The sequence below is a fragment of the Pelodiscus sinensis genome, chromosome Z, assembly GCF_052426305.1.
Source record: "Pelodiscus sinensis isolate ZL-2025 chromosome Z, ASM5242630v1, whole genome shotgun sequence".
Classification (NCBI taxonomy): Eukaryota; Metazoa; Chordata; order Testudines; family Trionychidae; genus Pelodiscus; species Pelodiscus sinensis.
The window spans coordinates 14982581-15006299 of NC_143085.1; the positions used below are offsets into that span (position 1 = coordinate 14982581).

The 23719-nt window shown below is 43.9% G+C and overlaps 1 protein-coding gene across 2 annotated transcripts in view; it reads right to left on the reverse strand.

Moving 5' to 3' along the window:
• Positions 1–23719, reverse strand: part of HIRA (histone cell cycle regulator) — a 108438-nt gene that overhangs the window by 32964 nt on the left and 51755 nt on the right. The window contains exons 11-14 of one of the 2 annotated variants that reach the window (XM_075898288.2): positions 16244–16349; positions 15408–15635; positions 14584–14669; positions 12741–12935 (exon numbers count right to left, since the gene is read on the reverse strand). In XM_075898288.2, the coding sequence (XP_075754403.1) occupies positions 12741–12935; positions 14584–14669; positions 15408–15635; positions 16244–16349 (615 nt within the window). The remainder of the gene's footprint in view (positions 1–12740; positions 12936–14583; positions 14670–15407; positions 15636–16243; positions 16350–23719) is intronic. The other variant, XM_075898289.2, reaches the window with a different exon arrangement.

Here is a 23719-nt window from a genome sequence, read left to right on the forward strand (position 1 = left end):
GTTCTTGATCTTATAACTCACTTGGTTAGGTCCAATAATGGTATCAGCAGAATGAATATGTGGACAAAGCTGGCAACGGGGTTTGTTGCAAGGGAAGGTACCAGGGTTGGTATTAGTGTGGTATGTCCTGTGGTTGTTGGTAAGAATCATCTTGAGGTTAGGTGGTTGTCTATAGGAGACTATGGGTCTGTCTCCCAGAGCCTCTTGGAGTATGGTATCCTGTTCCAGTATAGGCTGTAGTTTATTGATAATGTGTTGGACAGGTTTAAGTTGGGGGTTGTAGGTGATGACAAGTGGTGTTCTATTGTTGGTTTTCTTGGGTCTGTCTTGAAGTAGATGGTTTCTAGGTATTGTCCACAGTCTCCTATAGACAACCACCTAACCTCAAGATGTTTCTTACCAACAACCACAGGACATACCACACTAATACCAACCCTGGTACCTTCCCTTGCAACAAACCCCGTTGCCAGCTTTGTCCACATATTCACTCTGCTGATATCATTATTGGACCTAACCAAGTGAGTTATAAGATCAAGAACACATATTCCTGCGCATCCAGAAATATAATCTATGCTATAATGTGCCGAAAGTGTCTGTCTGCTATGTACATTGGACAAACATCTCAGACACTTCGCCAAAGGATTAATGCCCACAAAACAGATATCAGACAAGATCACAAAGAAAAAACAGTTTCTTGCCATTTTAACCAGAAAGGACACTCTCTCAATGACTTAACCACCTGCATTCTGCTACAAAAACCTTTTACATCTGCACTTGAAAGGGAATCCTCTGAACTGTCATTCATGTTAAAATTCGACACTCTCCAAAAAGGAATGAACAAACACTTGAACTATCTCATCCATTACCAAGATAGCTTTCCCAATTATCACCTCTAATACCATTAACTCTCAAACATCCCACTCTCCCCACCTCTAATATCATCAATTCACAGACACTTACCTTCCTCCCTCCCCCCCCCCCGCATTTCCCTCCTGTTCTGCAATGTGATTTGTCCTTTTCATATGTGTTCATTTTTTTTTTAATTGTATCCTTTGGTATATATGGTTGTGACTATTTTCTTCCACTATTTGATCTGAGGAAGTGGGTCTGGCCCACGAAAGCTCATCATCTAATAAACCATCTTGTTAGTCTTTAAAGTGCTACATTATCCTGCATTTTGCTTCAGCTACCCCAGACTAACACGGCTACATTTCTATCACTATATTATCCGTGAGTATTCAGTTTCTAAGTAAAATAAATTAGTGATTATGTATAGAGCACAGCATGGATACAAAATTTGTATCTGTATACATGTCCACAAAAATGAGCCACAGATATATGCATCCACCTTGGCAAAGGCAGGTACTCATAATTCCCGTGAAGCCCACATATGTGTAGGGTTCTAATTACAAAATTTATATCTGCATCCACATGCTTATCTGCCTCAGACATAGATACCCCCGAAAAAAATGCAGATATCGTGGACTTTCTAATTGTGTATACGCAGTAGAGCGGCGTGAAATGATCTGTTGGTCTCTATTGCAAAGTTCTTTTGATGTAGCAAACTGAAAATTTTACACACAAGCCTGTGTGTTGCCTACACTACATTGCAAATCACATAACTTGCTTCTTGAAAACATTCTTTGAACCTCACAACAGGACCTTATATCATAAAAGTCATCTAAATACGATTTGCTCACTTTTAAAATACTCAGTTTAGCCTGAATACAGAGATTTTAAGGGAGGTGCAATCGTCTATTAATGACAGTTCAGTGTTTTCAAGAATGATTTTGTGATTACTCCAGTGGATAACAATCAAAATACATCTTAATTCACTGGAGAAGAGCATTTCCAGTGTGTGCCTAGGGATTTGTTCAGACCTGGGAGGGCTAATTAAGTAAACTGCAGTATATTAGAGCTATTAGTTATATTTCAACTTCGAGCTCAATCCAATAGTGGATAAGTTCCTCCATACTTGTGGACATATTAGAAACTGCCACATAGTGGTACACATTGGATGTTAACAAGGATAAACTAATTTTACAAAAACACAGGTTTGGTATAATTAGTTCTCAGAATAAATGGAAGTTACTCACCTTGTGCAGTAACTGGAGTTCTTCAAGATGGTGTCCCTGTGGATGCTTCATGCTGAGGGTCTTGGTGCTGTCCCGGCACCTGGATAAGAGATTCTGAAGCAGTCCCAGTGAGGGCTGCACATGCGTGGCACCACCCAGCACATGTGTGCTATTAGGTACCATGCATGTACGGTCCACACCTTCCAGTTCCTTCTCTAGTCCAGAGGCCCTGTAGGTCCGAAGCAGAGGGGAAGAAAGCAGGTTGTGGAGCATCCATGGGGACTTCATCTCAAAGAGCTCCAGTTACTGCACAAGGTGAATAACCTCCGCTTCTCTGAGAGGTCCCTGTAGATGCTCTGCGCAGGATGATTAGCAAGCAGTTTCAGCCTGTGGTGGCAGGGGCTTTAAAATATTGCAGAAGACTGATGACAGAACTGCAGAACCCACCGAAGTGTCATGTCCATACGAGAGCACATAGTGCTTAGCAAAGGTAAGTTGTGACATCCAATTGGGGCTGCCTTGCAAATGTCCAAAAATGTGACATTGCGTAGGTATGCAGTGGTAGAGGATACAGCCCTGGTGGAATGAGCCATCAACCTTAATGGTGACTGCAGGCCCTTTAGAATGTAACAAAGCTTTGTACAGTTGGTGATCCATTTGGACAATCTCTATTTTGATATGGGCTGCCCATTAACCAGTTCAGCAAATGCCAAGAAGAGCAGAGGAGATTTTCTAAAGGGCCTAGTTCTGTGCAAATAAAATACTAGTGCATGCCTGACATCAAGAGTGTGCATGGAAGCCTTAGTTGCATTGGCATGTGGTTTTGGAAAGGATACAGGTAAATGCAGTGGTTCATTTATGTGAAATGAGAAGGCAACTTTAGGTAAGTACATCAGGTGCGTGCAAAGGGTGACCTTATCTCAGTGGAATATTGTAAAAGGTGGGTCAGCAACGAGTGCTGCCACGTCTCCGATGAAACTGATATTTATGGCAACCAACAATGCAACCTTCATGAAGAGGTGTGCTAAGGAGCAAGATGCAAGAGGCTCAAAAGGTGGCCTGGTCAGGGGTCACAGTACCAGACGCAGGTCCCAGGGAGGTGATGGTTGTGTGACATCAGGATGTAGGAGATGAAGCCTTTTGAGGAACCACTTGATTGTAGGGTGAGTAAAAATGGACCAACTTTCAATTTTGTAATGAAAGACTGTAATGGCCGGTAGGTATACTTTGATGGAGCTGAATGGAAGTGATGCTTCCTTCAGAGTGAGGAGGTAGTCCAAGATAAATGATAGGGGCACTGATATCAGGTCCTGCCCTTTGGAGGTGCACTATGCTAAGAATCGTTTCCATTTATATGTGTAGGAGGCGTATGGGGAATCTTTAAGACTATGTTTAAGGATTGTGCGTATCTATTCTGAAAAGCCTACTTTGGAGTGGAAGAGCCACAAAGGAGCCATGCCATTAGATTCAGCTTGCACAGGCCTGGGTAGGACTGTGATGTCTGACTCACAGTTATGAGATTGCGCTGAAGAGGGAGACTGATGGGTGTGTAGATTGACATCCTGAGCAAGAAGGGATACCACATTTCTCTTGGCTATGTGGGGGCTATAAGTATGACTGTAGCCCTGTTTGTCCTGACCTTGTGGACTACTTTGGCAAAGAGAGGTAAAGAGGGAAAAGCGTAAGAAAGCTCTTGACTCCATGGAATAAGAAAGGAGTCTCCAATCGATCCTTCCTGATGCCTGCTCTGGAGCAAAAGTGTATATATTTGGTGTTTTGAGGTGTAGTAATCAGGTCTATTGACAGGCGACCCCATTTGCAGAAGAGAAAGTGTACTACTGAGGAACTGAGTACCCATTCATGACGTTGAGGGAAATGTCTGCTGAGAGCATCCATGGTTACATTGGTGACCCCTGGTATGTGAACTGCAGAAAGGTGGTTGTTGTGATTGATGCAAAAATTCCACAACTTTATGGCCTTGGTGCATAGGGATCAGAACCTGGCGCCTTCTTGTCTGCTGATATAAAAAACACAGTCAATGTTGTTTTTGACATGGATGTGCTTGCCGGTAAATGAAGGGCAGGAAAGGTCTGAAGGCCTTGTGTACAATGCAGACCTCCAGCAGGTTCATGTGCAAGCACATCTCTTGAGCTGACCTTGAGAAGTCTGGTCACGAAAATGGGTGCCCCAGCCTATGTGAGAAGCATGTGTAGTGATCGTGAAATGGGGGGAAAAGTTGAAGAACAGGACCCCCACACAAAGATTGATCAGCTTGGTCCACCAAAGGAGGGATGTCTTTATCTCGTGCAGTATGGTAAGCCGGTGTGACATTGAGTGTTTTAGAGGCTTGTATACTGCAGAGAACCAAATCTGTAGGCAGTGCAGGAGTAGTCGGGCATATGATACTACAAAGACTGTAGCTGCCATGTGTCCTAGAAGTTGTAGGAAGTCTTTGGCTGTAGTGATTGTGGAGATGTACAGCATTGTGGTTAGTGACTGAATGGCAAGAGATCTGTTGTGAGGCAGGTTGGCTCTTGCCAATGTGGAATCTAAGTGAGGCCCTGATGAATTGGATGATCTGGGAAGGATGGATAAATGACTCTTCCCAGTTTATGCGAAGACCCAGCTTTTGAAAACAATTGATAGTTGTCATTGTGTGGACTGCCTCTAACAACCGTGTGGCTTTAAGAAGATGAGGTGAGGAAATACAATTATTTCCACATAGTGAAAGTATGCTGTGGCCACAGTGAGCACCTTGGAGAAAATTCAAGAAACCGTAGATAGGCCAAACGGAAGGACACGATATTGGCAGAGCTGTGTGCCAACCATGAACCTTAAGAATCTTCTGTGAGCTGGGTGTATGAGACTATGAAAGTGTGTGTCTTGGAGGTTGAGGCCTAAAAACCAAACCCCTCATTGCAATGTCAGAATAATTATGGATAGAGTCACCATGCGAAAGCATTGAATTTTCACAAATGTGTTCAGGTTGTGCAGATCTAAAATTGGTCTCCAATCTCCTGACTTCTTTTGAGTTATAAAGTAGCAGGAATAGAAACCTTATCCTTTGTGTTGTTCTGGGATCTGTTCTATGGCTTCCAGATGTAATAAATTTATCACCCGGTGTCGTAACAGGGTCTCGTGAGAGGGGTCCCTGAAGAAGGACAGGGTAGGAGGATGAGTAGGTGATTTGGAGAGGAAGGGAACGATGTAACCAGACAGAATGATGTCGAGCATCCATCTGTCCGTGGTGATAGCGGCTCATTGCTGACAGAAAGGACGGAGATGGAAAGTGTGTGTGGTCACTGGCAGCACTGGAACTTGTGGGAGGTTTTCCAGGCTCTCGACCAAGGCCCCAAATTTGCTTTGTGACTAGTGGCAGTTGAGGAGCAGAGCCCGATGACTGTCTACATCTTTGAGGCCAAGGTCGATTCCTGTTCGGATTGCTGTCTGAGCGTTGATTGAGGTAAGCAAGATAGTGAGGTTGTCTGTTTGTGGGTGTATGAATACCCAGGGTACGAAGAGTGGCACATGAGTCCTTCATAGTATTAAGGACTTCATTGGTTTTACTTGCAAATAGCTTTTCCCCATCAAAGAGCAAATCCTTGACAGTGGATTGTATTTCTCAAGGGAGCATGGCCAGGAAAACTATGAGGCCCTGCGCATCACAATAGCAGTGGTTCTAACCACTATGTCAGTGGTGTCAAGTGTGACCCGAAGAGCAGTGCTGGAGATAACATGTGTATCAGTGACAATGGCCATAAACTGGGGTCTCTTTGCCTCCAGGATGTTGTTCCACAAAGTTCATCATCTTAGAATAATTTCTAAAATCATACTTTGCCATCAAGGCTGAATAGTATGAGATCCTAAACTGTAAAGTCACAGTTGTATAGATCTTTCAACTGAAGAGGCCTAATCTCTTGCTGTGCTTGTCTAGTGGAGTGGTGCAGAAATAATGTTGTTTCACCCTTTGATGTCCACTAGAGAATTCAATGTCCGATGGGTGAATAAAAATGCCGAACTTTTAGCAGGCACATATTTTTTATCAGTTCTCTTGCACACAGATGTTATTGATGCAGGAGTTTGCCAAATCGTGTTGGCTGGATCTGGGAGGCTATTTTGAATAAGTAGAGGGCTGTAGGATATGTGCATCATGCTGTGGTTCAGCCTCCTCCTCTATGTGTGATCTTGAACTCTGCTGCATCTCTTCTAAAGAGTTCATTAAAGTGTGAAAAGTCATCCACAGCCAAAGGTGGAGGCGGCATCACAGCCTCATCAGGTGAGGATGAGGAGTTAGTGGGAGGTATTGTGTTTGGGGGTGATTCCTCTGCAATCTGATGCTCCTGGGGATCTGATATGAGGAGATGTTGCACTGATGAAGCTGTGCATGGTATATAAATAGGCAGTTTATAAGGACTGGGCTGAATGCTGTGTTTTCTCCTATAGGAGCCCCAAGGGCTCCACTAAAGGCATTGGACAGGGTGTAGCATCCAGTGGTGTCCACAGCATAGGGGAACCCCACATGGGTCATAGTGTGGTTTATGTATTGCATTGAGGGCTACAGTGTGGAGAGAAATAAGCCTGTACACCGTCATCTTCATCACTGGAAAACTATGATGATACTGGAGACAATGCCTGAGAAATAGCTGGTCTAGGCAATGTATCCGTGCTGAAGAGCAGTGACTGAGGTGCAGACATGACTGAAAGATCCACATTCCACATATATGGGAGCAGTGCTGCCAGGATCAGTGCCAGAGTTTGGAACATTGGTCTGTGGGAGGCTGACGGCATGGTTGGTGAGAACGATAGCAACTGTTGATATGTTGGCAGCAGAGCGTATAACTGGTGCCACTAGTCTGGCCAGTGCCGACGGTGCCAAGACCAAGGATGGCTGCATCAACGGTGCCAAAGGTGATGACAGTGTCATGGGTTTTGGTGTCGGTGCCATCGTCGACACTCATGCTGTAGCCATCAGTGCAAGAGTAGTCATTGTTACTGAAGATGCTACCAGTATGGCCTTGTTTGGAGCCTTTTTGGTCAGAAGTGGCAACAGTTGGTGATGTAGTGATGCCTGAAGTGCAGAGGTGTCTAAAGCGCTGATGCGAGACTTCTGTGCTGGTTGCCTGGAGGGGGACTCCTTCATGTTGGCAGACTTCCGATGAAGCACTGAGGAACTTCTCCTCTATGATGCCTTTTTGCCCTAAGAGGAACCTGGGGGTGATCGTACCTACCCAGGCTGCACTCCTGGGTCCAAGGCTGGGTTTAAACACTTCTCCATTAAAATTAGCTTTAATTAGAGATCTCTGTCCTTGTGAGCCCTGGCCTTAAGTTTGGCACAATGAGGGCAATCCTGACTTGAATGCTGTTCTCCGAAACATCTGACGCATTGCAAGTGTCCATCAGAAGAGGAGGTTATTCACCTCCTGTAACTGACGTTCTTCGAGATGAGCATCTCTGGGGGTGCTCCACATCAAGCGTAGAGCATCCCAGTGTCTCTGGATGGAGTTTTGCTAGCAGTGCCCCACCGGGGGCCACGCATGCGCGGTGCATGACATGTGCAAACTCCCTGACTAGCTATGCACATGCGCAGCCCCCTACCTCCCTTCAGTTCCTTCTCTATCCAGAACCCGGCAGAGGAGCATGATTGACATGATTGCTTTTATATTTTATTTATTTATTTATTTACTTTTTTTTAAAGGTTTCTGAAATAGAGTGGAGGAAAGGAGGGTAGTAGAGCACCCACAGGGACGCTCATCTCAAAGAACGTCAGTTACAGGAGGTGAGTAACCTCCTCTTTTCCTTCGAGAGACGTCTCTGGGGGTGCTCCACAGCAGGTGGCTACAAGCAGTCTATCTTATGGGGGCAGGGACTTCGGACCCGGTAAGTATGCTGTCTGCAGGACAGCCTTCGCAAACTTAGTGTGGCGTAACAGACCTGAGGCAAGTGAGTAGTGATTCGTGAAAGTGTGATCCGTGAACCACGTTGCTGCTGCTCAAATGTCCTTCAGTGGAACTTTTCTGAGGTATGCGACTAAGGTTGCAACTGCCCTCGTAGAGTGTGCTCGGACTGGAGCAGGTGGAGGTAAGTTATTAAGCGAGTAGCAAATATTAATGCACTCAAAATCCCATAAGATATTCTTTGAGATGATATTTTCTCTCCCATGTTATGGTTAGCGATGGAAACAAACAGGTAAGGAGAGGACCTGAATGACTTTGTTCTGTCAACATAGAAAGAGAGATCTTTCGACGTCGAGCATGTGCATCTGTGCTTCAAAGGCGTTGAAATGAGACTTTGGGAAAAGCACAGGTAGGTGTATAGTTTGATTGATGTGAAAGGCTACATGGACCTTAGATAAAAATTTGGGGTGTGGCCACATGGACACTCTGTCTTTAAGGAAAATATTAAATGGTGGCCTGGACACGAGAGTGGCTAGTTCGCTTACTCTGCTTTCTGATGTGATAGCTTCTAGAAACACTGTTTTAAGCGTTAAGTGGAGTAAGGAGCATGTGGCCATAGGTTCAAAGGACGGCTTTATTAATGTTGTCAGAACCAGGTGAAGGTCCCATGGTTCTTGTGGGGGAGACAGATCAGGGTATAGAGCTAGCAGGCCCTTCAAAAAAGAAAGTAGTGTCATCCAGTGGTACATGGAATGTTGTTATAGCTGGTAGGTGCACTCTGAGGCCAATGAGAGATTAGACTGCTGTGCAGAAGAACTTCCTGGACTTGTTGGGAGCACTGGAGCTCTATGCTAGTGAACCATTGAGGTGCTGTGCTTTTAGATGGAGCATCGAGAGTTGAGGGTGAGGCATGCTGATTTGTGGGGGGAGCAAGGCTGTCGTGCCCAGCATGGAGCTATGAGGATGATCTTCGCTTTGTCTTTGCTTATCTTTATGATGACCCTGATAAGGAGAGGAAATGGAGGAAATGCATGTAGTAAGGGTGCATTCCATGAGTGAATCAGAGCATCTCCTAGGGAGTGTTTGCCCATGCCCACTCTGGAACAATACATTGTGCATTTTCTGTTGGATCTGGTGGCAAACAAATCTATGCAAGGGTGGCCACATTGGCTGAATACTTCTCGCAAGATTGTATGGTCCATCTCCCATTCATGCTCCTGGGGGAGGGCCCTGCTTAGGGTGTCTGCTGTTGTATTGAGAGCCCCAGGTATATGGCATGCAGATAATTGGATATCCTGTGCTACTGCCCAGTTCCAAAGGACTATCTATGGCTTTTCTGCACAGGGGCTGTGACTGTGCTCTGCCTTGTCAGTTTACATAAAACATGCATGCCGTGTTGTCCGTGAAGACACAGATGTGTATCCCTTTCGCCTGAGGGAGTAGCTTTTGCCACGCTAGGCAGACGGCTCTGAGATCCAAGATACTTATGTGCAGATCATGTTCCATGGGGAACCACAGTCCTTAATCTGTTCTCCCTTCTATGTGCGTGCCCCAGCCTGTGAGCGAGGTATCCGTGGTGATGACCACTGAGGGCTCTGTGGATTGGAAGGGCATGCCTGCAGTGAGATTGGACACCTTTGTCCAGCATTTTAATTATGCTTTCACTAATGGAGGCATAGTTAGCCTCTTTGTCAGTGAATGAATATTTGGTTTGTACTGCATTAGGAGCCAGCCTTGGAGGCACCTCATAAATAGTCTCGTATTGGGTACCACAGGAAGCCATATGGCCTAAAAGTCAAAGGTAGACTAGTGCGGTGACTTATGTCCTATAGAAATAATGCCAAGTATCTGATGTGAATAGCTCTGTTGGGAGGGACAGAGGTTTTGGCTATGACAGAGTTGAGGTGTGCCCCAATAAACTGGATTGTCTGCGAGAGTGTAAGCATTGATCTGAGGTGGTTCACAAGAAGTCCGTGAGAAAGAAGACAGTCTAGCACCATGTGAGTGTTTTGATGGCACTTGTGTCTGGACCTTGCTTTGACTAGGCTGTCGTCCAGGTAGGGATATATGGTAACTCCTTGTCTCCTGAGGTGGGCAGTGACTGCCACTAGGATCTTGGAAAATACTCTCAAAGCTACAGAGAGTCCAAAGGGTAGGACCATGTACTGAAAATGGTTTGGACCCATTTGCCTGAGGTAATTAGTGATGAGAGTTGCACTACGAGGCCCGCTGCATAGTGACAGCTGTAGCCATCGTTCTTGTGGCCGAGTCTGCTGTGAGAGCCACTTGCAACGCTATACGCAAAAATTGTCTGCCCCTCAGAGACAATGGCTTTGAAATGTACATTTTTTGCTTTCTGGAAGATCATTAATAAATGTGTTCATTTTCACGTAATTGTTATAATAGTATTTACTAAGAAGGGCTGAATAAATTGCTACCCTCAGCTGGAGTGTGGCTGAAGCATACACTCTTTTGCCAAATGAGTCTAATCTTTTATTCTCTTTGTCAGATGGGGTTGAGCAATTTTGCTGCTTATTTCTTTGCTGTACAGTGTCCACCACAAGGGAATTGGGGGTGCGGAGAATGTGTGAAGAGAAATTCGGCTTGTAGGATGTTAGTGAGCTCATGGGGAGTATCCTGTACATCCTCCACAGGGATATTTAGATCTTGTGCAACTCCTTTAAATAAGTTTTGGAAAGAGGAGACATCCTCCAAAGAGTTAGCGGATAGAGGTAGAATTGCCTCCCCCATATCAACTAATGTTGTTGTGTGAGCCAAAGATCCCGTTGCTGACATAGGGGAATATTGGCTCTCATTATCTCTCCTCGTAACGTGTCTGTGAGGAGATTCAGTACAGCTTGAAAGAGTCTTATCTATATGTTTAATTTTAAATGGTCTCTTTCTGTGCTGTTGTGGTGGTTAGTTCCACATTTGCCATTGTGGGGGGTATGCCACGGGCAGGGGCATCCACAGATAGGGAGCCCAGGGAATCATTTGCGCTCTGATAAGGTCCAGTTGCAAGTGACTGTGTCCCCAGTGACCCTTCTGAATCAGGGACTAATTGTGGTAAAAAGCACCAAAATCCTCTCCCTCTTCATGGGAGAAGGGAGACAGAGAATCTGAGTCATCAGAAAGAAGTGACTGAATGTGTCTGTCCTCACTCAAAACTGAAGAGATGAATCAATCTTTAAGACTTTATTCTCCCTGTAGGTGATCAGGGATTTTGTGATGTGGGGGGCTGCACTAGCTCAGAAGACCCCGATTTTACTGCAGAGCTGAGAGGGAGAGCTATTGCCACTAATAGTTGAGAGGAAAGGCAGTATTGACTGAGTGCTCTATCCCTTCCCTAGGTGCCATCGTGAAAGGCTGAGGTACTGGTGGAGTTGCCATAATGGTCAGCATTACTGGGGTTTCTGAGGCCAGCATGGAACAGCCTGTTGCCTCTATCAGAGGCAGCGTTTGAAGCGCTTTCTGACTTATTACGTTGTTCGCCTGAAGTACCTGGCTGGTCAAATGCGCTCAGAAGGTTCTTATCTGAGTGGTCTGACTTTTTTTTTTACCTCAGAATGCCTCTTGGTGGGTTGCTGAGGTAATGAGCTTGCCCTTTTTTTTTTTAGAGTGCTTAGAGTTATTTCTGTTAGGTATTAAGCTGTGCCCAGAGCCTGGGTCAGAAGCATGTCTTTTGTCGTTGTCATTATGAAGCATTTTCAATATAAGTTCCTTCTCTCTGTGAGACCTGGGTCTCATTTTGACACAGTGGGGACAATCTCTCCAGACATTTGAGGCAGGAGTCATGCACATCAGACGCAGACACTGCGCTGCTGCAGAGTGCACAGCATTTGAAGCAAGGAGAGTTCATACTGGCTTGTATGCTGAAGTGGCGGTTCAAACCGTGCGCTGTTTTTTTTTTTAAAACTAGTACTAATCTAATCTAAATAACAAGAAAACAGTGAAAGACTTAACCAAAACCTAGTAACTAACTAAAAACTAACTACTTTAACAACTAAGTGTGCTGAGGAGAGAAGAGCACTGCTGCATTCCATCTGCAGCCGGGGATGATAGAAAGGAACTGGAGGGAAGAGGGGGCCGTGCATGCGCATAGCTAGTCAGGGAGTTTGCACGCGTTGCGCACTGTGCATGCACGGCCCCAGCTGAGGCACTGCTAGCAAAACTCCATCCCGAGGCACTGGGACGCTCTACACCTGATGTGGAGCACCCCCAGGGACATCTCTCAAAGAAGAAATAGGAATTTCCTCTCTGTAGAAGGCACAGCATTTAAAGCCTGGAGAATCCAGCATGATGTAAAGTTTTTTTTAAAACTACTAACAACTAAGTAGATAGCTCCAATAATAACAAGAACTAACTAAGAATCTATCTAAACTATTTTAGAATTGTTGAAAAAACCAAGGAACTGTGGAGCTTCATCTCTGGCAGATGGTGGTTGAAAAGGAACTGGAGGATATGGGCTGCGCATATGTGGTGCCTACTGGCATACATGCGCCAGTTGGTGCTGCGCATGCACGGCTCCCGCAGAAATTGCCTCAATATCTCTCCGATCCAGGTGCTAAGACGGCACCGAGACCCCCACCATGAAGCATCCATGGGGACCTCTTGAAGCAGAACGGAATATTAATACATTCCTGAAGTATTGCAGAACAATACTAGAATCTCAATATTTTCTGGTAGGAAAACCACTTTAATTACTTATTTAAAGAATTATGAAGGCCAAGTCACCTAGATTAAAGAAATGAAATTTCTTGCAAATACTGACCCATCTTTATTGGTTGTGTCATCTATAGGTTTCACACTGGCTGCGAGTGGTTCTAGAGAAGGCTTTGAAGTGCTGAGGGAATTAGTTGCATTGGAATCAAATGACATCAGTTGCTGATTACTTTGAGAAGACATCATTGAGCCAGCCAGAGACCCAGATATCGGAATACTATTGAAGAATGCTGTTGAAAAATCCCTATGCCAAAAAGATTAAAAACAAATATATATAATTTTTAAAGGAGTTTTTAAAGAATACATTAAAATTTAATTTTAATGTCATTGGATGTGCATATTTTTTCCACATATTTTTCTCATTTCTACTGCAATGCAGGCCAACATGGTGCTTTGCAATCTACCTCTGATAATTAATGAGACAGAAGGAATACACATAATTTTGGAGTGATGTTTGCTTGTGTACAGCTGAAGAACGAAGAAAGCTCCCTCATTTTTGGTGAAAACATTGTTGTAAGTTAAAGTTTTTATACCAGGAACTCAAACTACTAGCCCATGGTCACTCTTGGCTGAAGCATTTGCATAATCTGGCCCAAGAGATGAGGGGCGCTGTCCATTCTCATCCCCCAAACCCTACTTATTGCTGCCACCACACTGCTCTCTCCCCCACCTATTACAGACCATCCCTCGAAGGAGCAGCCTCAGGGATTTCCAGGGAGGCCTAGAGCGGCATAGCAGCAGCAGTTGTGCTCTTCCCCGCCTGAACTCCCAGTGTTGGAAGTAAGACAAGATGACCTTTTGATGAGAAAAAAGCCATGCCTTCAAAGTAACTATTCCAGGCGGATCAACTGTGCGGAAGGCTGCCCCTTTAAAATGCCGCTTCTGCGCGATTCATAGGGACAGCTGTGGAGCCCAGGGTCAGCTGGGGACTCTCAATTGACCCCGGGCTCCCCACAGCATGTCCCCAGCTGACCCTGGGTTCCGAGGAAGTGCTGTGCGGAACCTGGGGTCAGCTTGGGACTCCCCAGCTGACCCCGGGCTCCTGGTGGAAGCATGGAGCCCAAGGTCAGTGGGGGACTGTGAGTTCCCTACTGACCCTGAGCTCCATTGCTTTGAAATGCACAAGAACCCCCACTGGGGACCCTTGTGCATTTTACAGCAGGCATGCTGTGTGCAGCCCGTATTCAGCGGGACTTCCCACTGGCTCCGGGCTGTACCCGGAGTTCCGCATTCCTCCTTTGAAATGTACAAGAGCCCCAGCAGAGTCTCTCATACATTTCACAGGAGGAATGCGGAAGTACCTATTGACTAGTTGTCAGAAATTCCATCCATTAGTAGAGTAGTTAATTAACTGCATTTTAACATCCTTAGTTCAAATAATGACTAGAATGATTACTCAGAATATAAACACATGCTTTAAATTGCTTCAGATGTCAGAAGTATATCAACAAGCTCCTTGGCAAAAGTAGTTTATTTTTCATGCTTGGCTCTGATCTTGGGATCTTTTTTTCCATCACCCTTCCCTCTTCCAAAAATAACAGTTAAAGCTGCTCATTCTGAGAAAATGAATCCAGATAATCTAAAGCACTAAAGGATTCAATACACAGTATATTCCTAGAAAAGGAAAAAAGTTTTTTTTGGACAACAAAGGAAACCAAGAATGGAACCACTCAGTCATTCAAGATACCACAGCACTAGAAGCATGCTGGAAGAAATGTTAGAAATCACATATAAGCCAAATTCCAAGGCAGATTATTACATTCTTCTCATCTAAATGTCTGCATATTTAATTTGAAATGATTTTCACTTCTCTTGGACCCAAAGCTGTAGTGTGAACTGGAAGAAATAAATGAAAAAGTCAAGGAACGTAAGTAAAACACTTCAAAGCATACCCAGTGTCCAGCTGAGCTATACAGAGAGGTGTGATCCGCCTTCGGCCATCTGCAGTTCGTGTTTCAACTTGTTTCTTTAAAAGATTCTTTTCGGGGAAGGAGAGAAAATAATGTTAATATGAATGCTTTTTTCCAGTTGACACAGGATTGTCAACTGTTAGGTGCGATGAAATGAAAAACGCTCATCAAAAATTATACATTATTGCAGGGAAGTTGTTGTTTTTTTCAGTCACAGCTGTGTTTCTAAACCCGAGGCCCCAAATATTTACACAGTCTTCTCTCATTCAATCTCCCTTCATGTCAGCACAAACTGGATTTTTCAGACATAACCTCTTTGGAGCAAAAATTATCTTTTAATAAGAATTTGTACAGCTCCTAATGCAATGGAGCCCAGAACTGTGATTGTGTTATGGCGGATACTGAGAGGATCAAACAACAAATCTCAGCTAAATACAAGACAGAATACTTTTCACAAAACCAGGCTTCATATCGGGCCTCAGTTGTCAACCTCAAAAGAAACCTGCACAACACCTTCAAAAGACAAACCATCAACCTTTCTTTGTCTCAAGACTGCAAAGCTCATAAATGGCCACTTCACTGTGAATAGTCACTTTCACCATATTAACTCCATATGCTAAATAATTTGCTTCACCTTGTATTTAGTTGTGACACTGTGCACCTTTTCCTGACCTGAAGAAGAGTTTGTGAAAGTTCAAAAGCTTGCCTAAAAGATACTATCTGGCCCATTTTGTTTCCCTAATTATATATTAGATATTTATCAAATTTGTAGTAGATTCTATAAAATCAACAGTCAAAAGGCCTACCTTTCTAATGTCCTCCAAACTCTCACCATTAACCATGCTTGCCACTTTGGGAGCTGTTGTTATAGTCCCTGCTGCATCCTGTATTGCTGCATTCTTCTGCTCCATCTGCTGCTGTTGCTGTCTCTGTTGATACTTCAGCATCTCTGGATTCTCAATAATGGTAGTGGACAACTGAGCCTCACTCATTATCGCTAAGCTTTTACCATAAGTGGACTGGTGAATGTTGCTCTACAGATGTTAAAAATTTAAAAACAAAACCTGATTACAACTGCAAGCAACACATCAGTGATTGTACTATAAAGAATTATGTATATCTATTTGTATTAATAGAAGTACGTTTAGTACTATTTACACATCATTCACAGTTATTTTCCTTCTTCTTATATTTTTTCAGATAACATCTAACTCATTAACTAACTTAACTGGGGTGGCAAAAGTTCCGCTGATAGCAGTACTAAGGGGGAAAATCCATTCTTGCTGATAGAAAAGCATGTTAAAAAGACTTGCATATAAGCTCAGAAGAGTAATTTTAAACCATAATTTTGAAATCAGGAAGTCAGTACTTACTACTTAGGCCAAATGTTTCAAATGTATAATGCAATGTAAGCAAATGGGTATTTGCCAAGATAATTTCTACCCTGGAAAGAATACTTAATACCGCAAATTGTTTCTGAACTTGATGGATACTACAAAAAATCTTCCTGGTTTGGAAAGGAGACAAGATCACATTTTCCTTTAATATGAAAATCAGGCAACTAAAAAATTCTATGAACAGTTCTGAGCAAATTATTTTAATAAAAATGGATGATCACATTTATCCTGAGATCTCATAGTACCTTCTCCTCCTCACTAAGTGGATCTCCAAGTTCATCCTGGGAAAAATCCAAAAAAGCCACTGATCCGTCCATGGAACACACCAAGATCCCAAGTCCGTTTAAGGTCCTGATAGACAGTAAAAAGCTTCGTTTTCAATTCATTAATTTTAAAAAGTTTGCTGAGTTTATTTAATCTATGCATACTTTACTGTAAAATAAATAGTCAGCATAGGCTTTTACACCCAGCTATTACTGAACTAATCAAAAAAGTGAGACAACGTGGGATAGTCAAGAGACTATGTTTGATAACCAGTGACCACATACAGATTTTGTATCCGCATATGGCTCTACTCATTCATGTATCTGCATCCGCATCTGTATCAATAAAAATAAGCCATGGATACCTGCAAATTTAAAGCAGTTATCTGCTAATTTGCAGTGTTCCAGATATAAATTCTGTATCCAAAGCTACAAAAATGAGCAGCAGATATCTCCATCCATATGCATGAATATAGACACACATGGATATAAAGCAGATATTTGTAGGATTCTGTGCATGTGTTTTTGACCACAGTGCTCACCCATATTAATGATCAGAATGGAAAAAGCAAGACTAAGGAGAAAACTAAAGGTGAATCACAAAACAAAAAAGCAAATCCAGAAAGTATATGCTAAAAATATGCCAACTAATTGGGCTACAAGCATATTTCAGCACATAACTAAAAAGCTTCCCTTTTTAAGCCCTGAGAATCACAATGGTATGGTAGTATCTAGGATGCAATAAAGAATGGGACCCACTATGTAAAGCAAACAGAGTGGGAGACAGTCACTACCCAAAGAGCTTATAGGAATGCCAGATACTTTCACAAAAAATACCGAACATTGTGGGGAAAAAATTGGTTGAGTGAAAAAGAGAGAAAAAAAAAAGCACCAAACAGAGACCACAGATACCAGACCAAGACTGGACACCTGGCAACCCTAAGAGCTTACAATCTACCTAAAAAAGACATTCAGAGAGAATGGGGAAAAAGATATATAAGCTGAATGATGGCTAGTCATCCCTGCTCCATTGCGATTCCATCCACTGTGGAATGTCAGCAATAAGAAAGCCAGACAGGCTGGAACCAACCCAACAGTCTCTGGTTTAGGCCAGAGGTTTTTGTTTTTCTCTTCAGTATCTTGCACATAGAAACCTGGTTCCTCTAGTAGATAACATATGTGTCATACCAGCATTTTTCTGGTGGTCTCTACAATATCTGTAAAATAAGCTTTGTTTTAAAAAGCCCTCCTGGCCCTTATAAGGCAATGACCTTTCAAATGTGGTTCATTATTCACAGACTAAGGGGTTATTTGCTAGGAGAGGCCTTGACCATTAGCTCCTAAATGCAGCTTTCTCTCTAACAGGTAACGGAAATTTGCAGAGGCTGTATCACAGATGAAATTAAAGAAGGCATGCAGAGCATTGATGACAAGTCCCACAGAGTCAGCCCAATTACAAACATTTTTTTAAAAACATGTCAAGGCCGCTTTAGACACAAACAAAGGGTTCTTTGTCTTTACAATATGATCTACAGGGCCATACACTCTCAAATTGTCCCAGACAATACTTAGATAACCCAAAATCCCAAATGAAAAGTGATCAGGTTTCTCTTAGTAAGTCCTAGCCTCCTAGTCTGAATTCGACAGACAAAAATTTAGATTTAGATAAATCACGGAGATATCCACTGATGTTGGAGACAGTCTATCTGAAGATACAATGCTAGATGAACATCAGGAAGGCCTCAGCAAAGCCATATTCAAGGATCCATCATTAGACATTGACAATGTCTCTTTTTGTACAGCACCTAGAAAACTGGGGTGCGAAACTGGGGCTCTTAGGTGCTTCCACAATAAAATAATACAGACCAATGTCTTATCTCCCTTTTTGGAAAAGAGCACTGAAAATCATAGAATCATAGGACTGGAAGGGACCTCGAGTCTGGTCCGCTGCCCTCATGGCAGGACCAAATACTGTCTAGACCATCCCTGATAGACATTTATCAGGGATACTACTCTTAAGTATCTCCAGAAATGGGGATTTCACAACCTCCCTGGGCAATTTTTTCCAGTATTTGACCACCCTGAGAGTTAGGAACTTTTTCCTAACATCCAACCTAAACCTCCCTTGCTGCAGTTTAAGCCCATTGCTTCTTGTTCTATCCTCAGAGGCCAAGATGAACAAGTTTTCTACCTCCTCCTTATGACACCCTTTTAGATACCTGAAAACTGCTATCATGTCCCCCCTCAGTCTTCTCTTTTCTAAACTAAAAAAACCCAATATTTTCAGCCTTCCTTCATAGGTCATGTTCTCTAGACCTTTAATCATTCTTGTTGCTCTTCTCTGGACCCTCTCCAATTTCTCCACATCTTTCTTGAAATGCGGTGCCCAAAACTGGACACAATACTCCAACTGAGGCCTAACCAGCACAGCGGAGAGCAGAAGAATGACTTCTCATGATTTGCTCACAACTCAGCTGTTAATGCATCCCAGAATCATGTTTGCTTTTTTTGCAACATCATCACACTGCTGACTCATATTCAGCTTGTGGTCCACTATAACCTCTAGATCCCTTTCTGCCGTACTCCTCGCTAGACAAAATATAATGGTGCTCAGATATTTAGAGTGACAGGTACAAATTTACAACTCTAAAACCAATAAAGCCCAGACATTTCTGGCATTATGTGCAGTTTCATATTTCTTTGATCCAAGTCAGTCTGATTTAGACCAGAGTGTACACAACTCAAGATTTAAGAATCTGAAGCACTGTCCAAAATGTGAGACACACAAGATGTGGAGCATAATTTCAGATGTTTTCAGAGAGCAACACTGCAATTCAGAAACTACAGAACTGAACCACCATAAAGAAAATCAACCTTCTGTTAGCAGCATCAGAGTCAGATATGGGAAATAAATATACATTCATCTGAACTGCTTTGGATCTTTATCGAACAGGACCCATCATCAGCATAGATGTATGTCCTCTGGCATGGTGGCTGAAGCATGAAAGGACACATGAATAGTCAGCACATCTGGCACATAAATATCTTGCAGCCCTGGCTACAACTGTGCCATGTGAAAGCCTTTTCTCACTTTCAGGTGACATTGTAACCAAGAAGCAGGCAGCATTATCTCCTGCTAACTTGTTTTTCTGAGCAATTGGCTGAACAAGAAATAGGACTGAGTAGACTTGTAGGCGCTAAAGTTTTACATTGTCTTATTTTTGAATGCAGGGGGTTTAGTACATAATTCTACATTTGGTTCAATTTTCAGATAAAGAGACTGCACTACAGTACTTGTCATGGGGGAACTGAAAAATCCTATTTGTTTTACCAGTGTAAATATTTCTAAAGTAGGAATGTGATAGTGTACCCGTATAAACGGTTAACAAATGAGCCTGAGCTCATCGATTAAACTTCATGGGAACATGCAGGCCTCACCTTGCCCCCACTCTCCCATATACTGCTGCCTCGGGAGGCCAGGAGGCCCACGCAAGAGCTGATGCTCACAAGAAGCCAGCTTTTAGGCTTGCTCCCCACAGGGACCCACTCCTGCAGAGCAGCCACCCCCTTCCATGCTTCTACCTCCCTTCCCTTGCCATGCTGCTGCCTCAGACACACTTTGTGGAAACTTGTACAAACAGGGAGCTGCCTCTCCCGCCCCATGTAAATGTACAACAACTGAATTTTTGAGCAGTTACAAGTTTATCTGAATACATGCATTTCAACATCTCTATTATAAACAAATATAAATATAAACAGAGCACTGTACAACTTACATTGTCTTATAATTTAAATCAATATAGTTTAAAAATGTAGAAAAGATCCAAATGTAATTAAATAAATGGTATTTTTATTACCATTTAATCATGTAACTCATTTTAATGATTAATTTTAATCTACATTTTTAGTCACAATTAGTTTTTTAATTATGCAATTAATAAGAATAAATTTGTAATCATTTGACAGCCCTACTTTATACTACTAAAAGGTCTAACTTACAGATGAGATTGGCTTTTCTTTGAATAGGCTTTGAAACACACAAAGCTTCTATATTACAGCACTAAGAACGCAGGGCACGCTTTCATGCATTTATACCATTTAGCACATAAGCCTTAACTTTCACACACACACACACACACACACACACACACACACACACACACACACACACACACACACACAGTAAAACTCCGATGGTCCGGCACCATCAGGAACCTGGAAGTGCTCCGGGCAGCCAGCCCATTGGAGCTGCTCTGCCCGCGGCTTCCCCAATTCAGCCGCTGCTAAAACTGACCAGCAGCTGAATCGCGGAAGCCGGGGACAGAGCAGCAGGAGTGCTGCCGGGAAGGTCCCATAGCGCTGCCCCTCAGGGCTGCGGGACCAACCTGGCAGCACCCCAGCTGTCCCCAATTCAGCCGTAGCTGAAACTGACCAGCGGCTGACTCCAGGAAGCCCGAGACAGAGCTGCTCTGCCCCGGCTTCCTGGAATTAGCCCCTGGTCAGTTTCAGCAGCAGCTGAATTGGGGACAGCTGGGACAGAGCAGCTGGGGTGATGCCGGGTTGGTCCCGCAGCCCCAAGGTGCGGCGCTGCGGGGACCAACCCGACAGCGCCCCAGCTGCTCTGTCCCAGGCGTCCTGAGTCAGCTGCTGTTGAAACTGACCAGCGGCTGACTCCAGGGAAGCCCGGGGCAGAGCAGCTCTGCCTTGGGCTTCCTGGAGTTAGCCGCTGATCAGTATCAGCAGCGGCTGACTTGGGGACACCTGGGGCAGAGCAGCTGGGGTGCTGCCGGGTTGGTCCAGTAGCACCAAGGAGCAGCGCTGCAGGACCAACCCAGCAGCACCCCAGCTGCTCTGCCCCAGGTGTCCCCGATTCAGCCACTGCTAGTCAGTTTCAGCAGCGGCTGAAACAGGGACGCCTGGGGCAGAGCTGGACTATCGGAAGGGGGGGCTATGAGGGGCCTGGGGTGGCATTCCCCCCATCCCACCCCACCCCACCCCAGACCCCTCATAGCCCCCCCTTCCGATAGTCCAGCATATCTGATAATCCGGCACCCCCTGGGTCCTAAAGGTGCCGGATTATCGGAAGTTTACTGTACACACACACACACACACACACACACACACACACACACACACACAAAACTAGGGGCTGCACCCCCTGCTCACTACTACGGTTACCAGATGGTTTGAAAAAATACTGGACACACTTGATCTCAGATTGGGGGTAGGGGGCGTCCAGCCAGGAGAGCGGGTCTGGCCAAGAGGGGGTTGGGAGGAGCGGGCTGGCTGGGGGGAACCAGCCGGCGGGGAGCAGGGCTGGCTGGGGGAGATGAGGGGGAGGGGCGAGAACCAGCCAGTGGGAAGCAGGGCTGGCCGGGAGGGCTTCAGGGGCAGCGGGGCTGGCCTGGGTACACGAAGATCCTAGAGTACTGTCCATCTCACACAAGGTCCCAGCAGGGTGCACAAGTGAGTCCCGCCCTAGGGATTCCATCCCACCCCAGTCCCACTCCCTCCCCTTCCTCTACTACATAGCTGAGTACTGCCTGGCTGGTAGACATGCTCACGCAGTACAAGCGTGTCTACCAGTTAGGCAGTACGCAACTACGTACTGATACTCATGATAAAACTTACTTAATTAGAAAATATTGGACATTTATATGTCCAGTATTTTCTCAATTTGTTTCTCGAACAGAAAGCTCAAATACTGGACTGTACTGTTCAAAACCAGACACTTGGCAACCCTACTCACTACCAGTTCAGAGGATTCCCTTTCAAGTGCAGATTTGAATGTCTTCTGAAATAGGATGCAGGTTAGCAGGTCATTGAGACAGTGTCCTTTCTGGTTGAAATGACAAGCAACTGTTTTTTCTTTGTGATCCTGTCTAATGTCTGTTTTGTGGGCATTGATTCTTTGGCAAAGTGTCTGAGACGTTTGTCCAATGTACATAGCAGACGGACACTTCCGGCACATGATAGCATAGATTATATTTCTGGAGGCGCAGGAATATGTATTCTTGATCTTATAACTCACTTGGTTAGGTCCAATAATGGTGTCAGCAGAGTGAATATGTGGACAAAGCTGGCAGCGGGGTTTGTTGCAAGGGAAAGTACCAGGGTTGGTATTAGTGTGGTATGTCCTGTGGTTGTTGGTAAGAATCATCTTGAGGTTAGGTGGTTGTCTATAGGAGACTATGGGTCTGTCTCCCAGAGCTTCTTGGAGTTTAGTGTCCTGTTCCAGTATAGGTTGTAATCTATTGATAATGTGTTGGACAGTTTTATGTTGGGAGCTGTAGGTGATGACACGTGGTGTTCTATTGTTGGTTTTCTTGGGTCTGTCTTGTAGTAGATGGTTTCTAGGTATTTGTTTGGCTCTTTCAATTTCCTTTTTTATTTCTCCGGGTGGGTAGTTGAGGTTTATAAATGCTTGGTAGAGTTCCTGAAGTTTCTGGTCTCTGTCTGTGGGATTAGAGCAGATGCGGTTGTATCGAAGGGCTTGGCTATAGATGATGGATCGTATGGTGTGTGCTGGATGGGAGCTGGAAGCATGTAGGTAACTGTATGAGTCAGTGGGTTTTCTGTAGAGGGTGGTGTCTAATTTTCCATTTTTGATTTGTTCTGTGGTGTCCAGGAAATGGATCTCTCATGTGGAATGGTCCAGGCTGAGGTTAATGGTGCGACACTCTCCGCAAGGGACTTAAAGACTCCAGCTATCTTACCCATTACAAAGATAGCTTCCCCAATTATCACCTCTAATACTATTAACTCACAGACATCTACCCTTCCCCACCACTAATATCATTAACTCACTGGCATTCACCTTCCCCCCCCCCCCCCGCATCCTCCTTCTGTTCTGAAATGTGATTTGTCCTTTTCATATGTGTTCATTTTTTTTAAATTGTATCCTTTGGTATATATAGCTGTGACTATTTTCTTCCACTATTTGATCTGAGGAAGTGGGTCTGGCCCATGAAAGCTCATCATCTAATAAACCATCTTGTTAGTCTTTAAAGTGCTACATAGTCCTGCATTTTGCTTCAGCTACAGCAGACTAACACGGCTACATTTCTATCAGAAGTAGCTAAGTGATGGTATTAAGGTGGCCTGCACAATCTTAATTCATCCTTAACAACGAGAAGTCCTATGGCACTTTATAGACAAATAGATATATTGGAGCATCAGAGATGCTTAGTTTTGCAGTTCTCATACTCTGAATTTGTGTCTTCAGAGCTAAAGCAAGAACATTTTTAGATAGAGACAGACAGAAGTAAGAAATAACAGCCCTCAACCTTATTATCCCTCTGCAAATTTGTGTACACAGAGACAATTCCTTACCTCTCTCTAAAAGTGCAAAATTTCAAAAAGTTCAATGAATAGAACACAATATTTAAGTTTATCATGTTGACCTAGCTGACAATTTAATTTTTGTTTAATAATTATGTGGAGGATTTCATTTTTTTT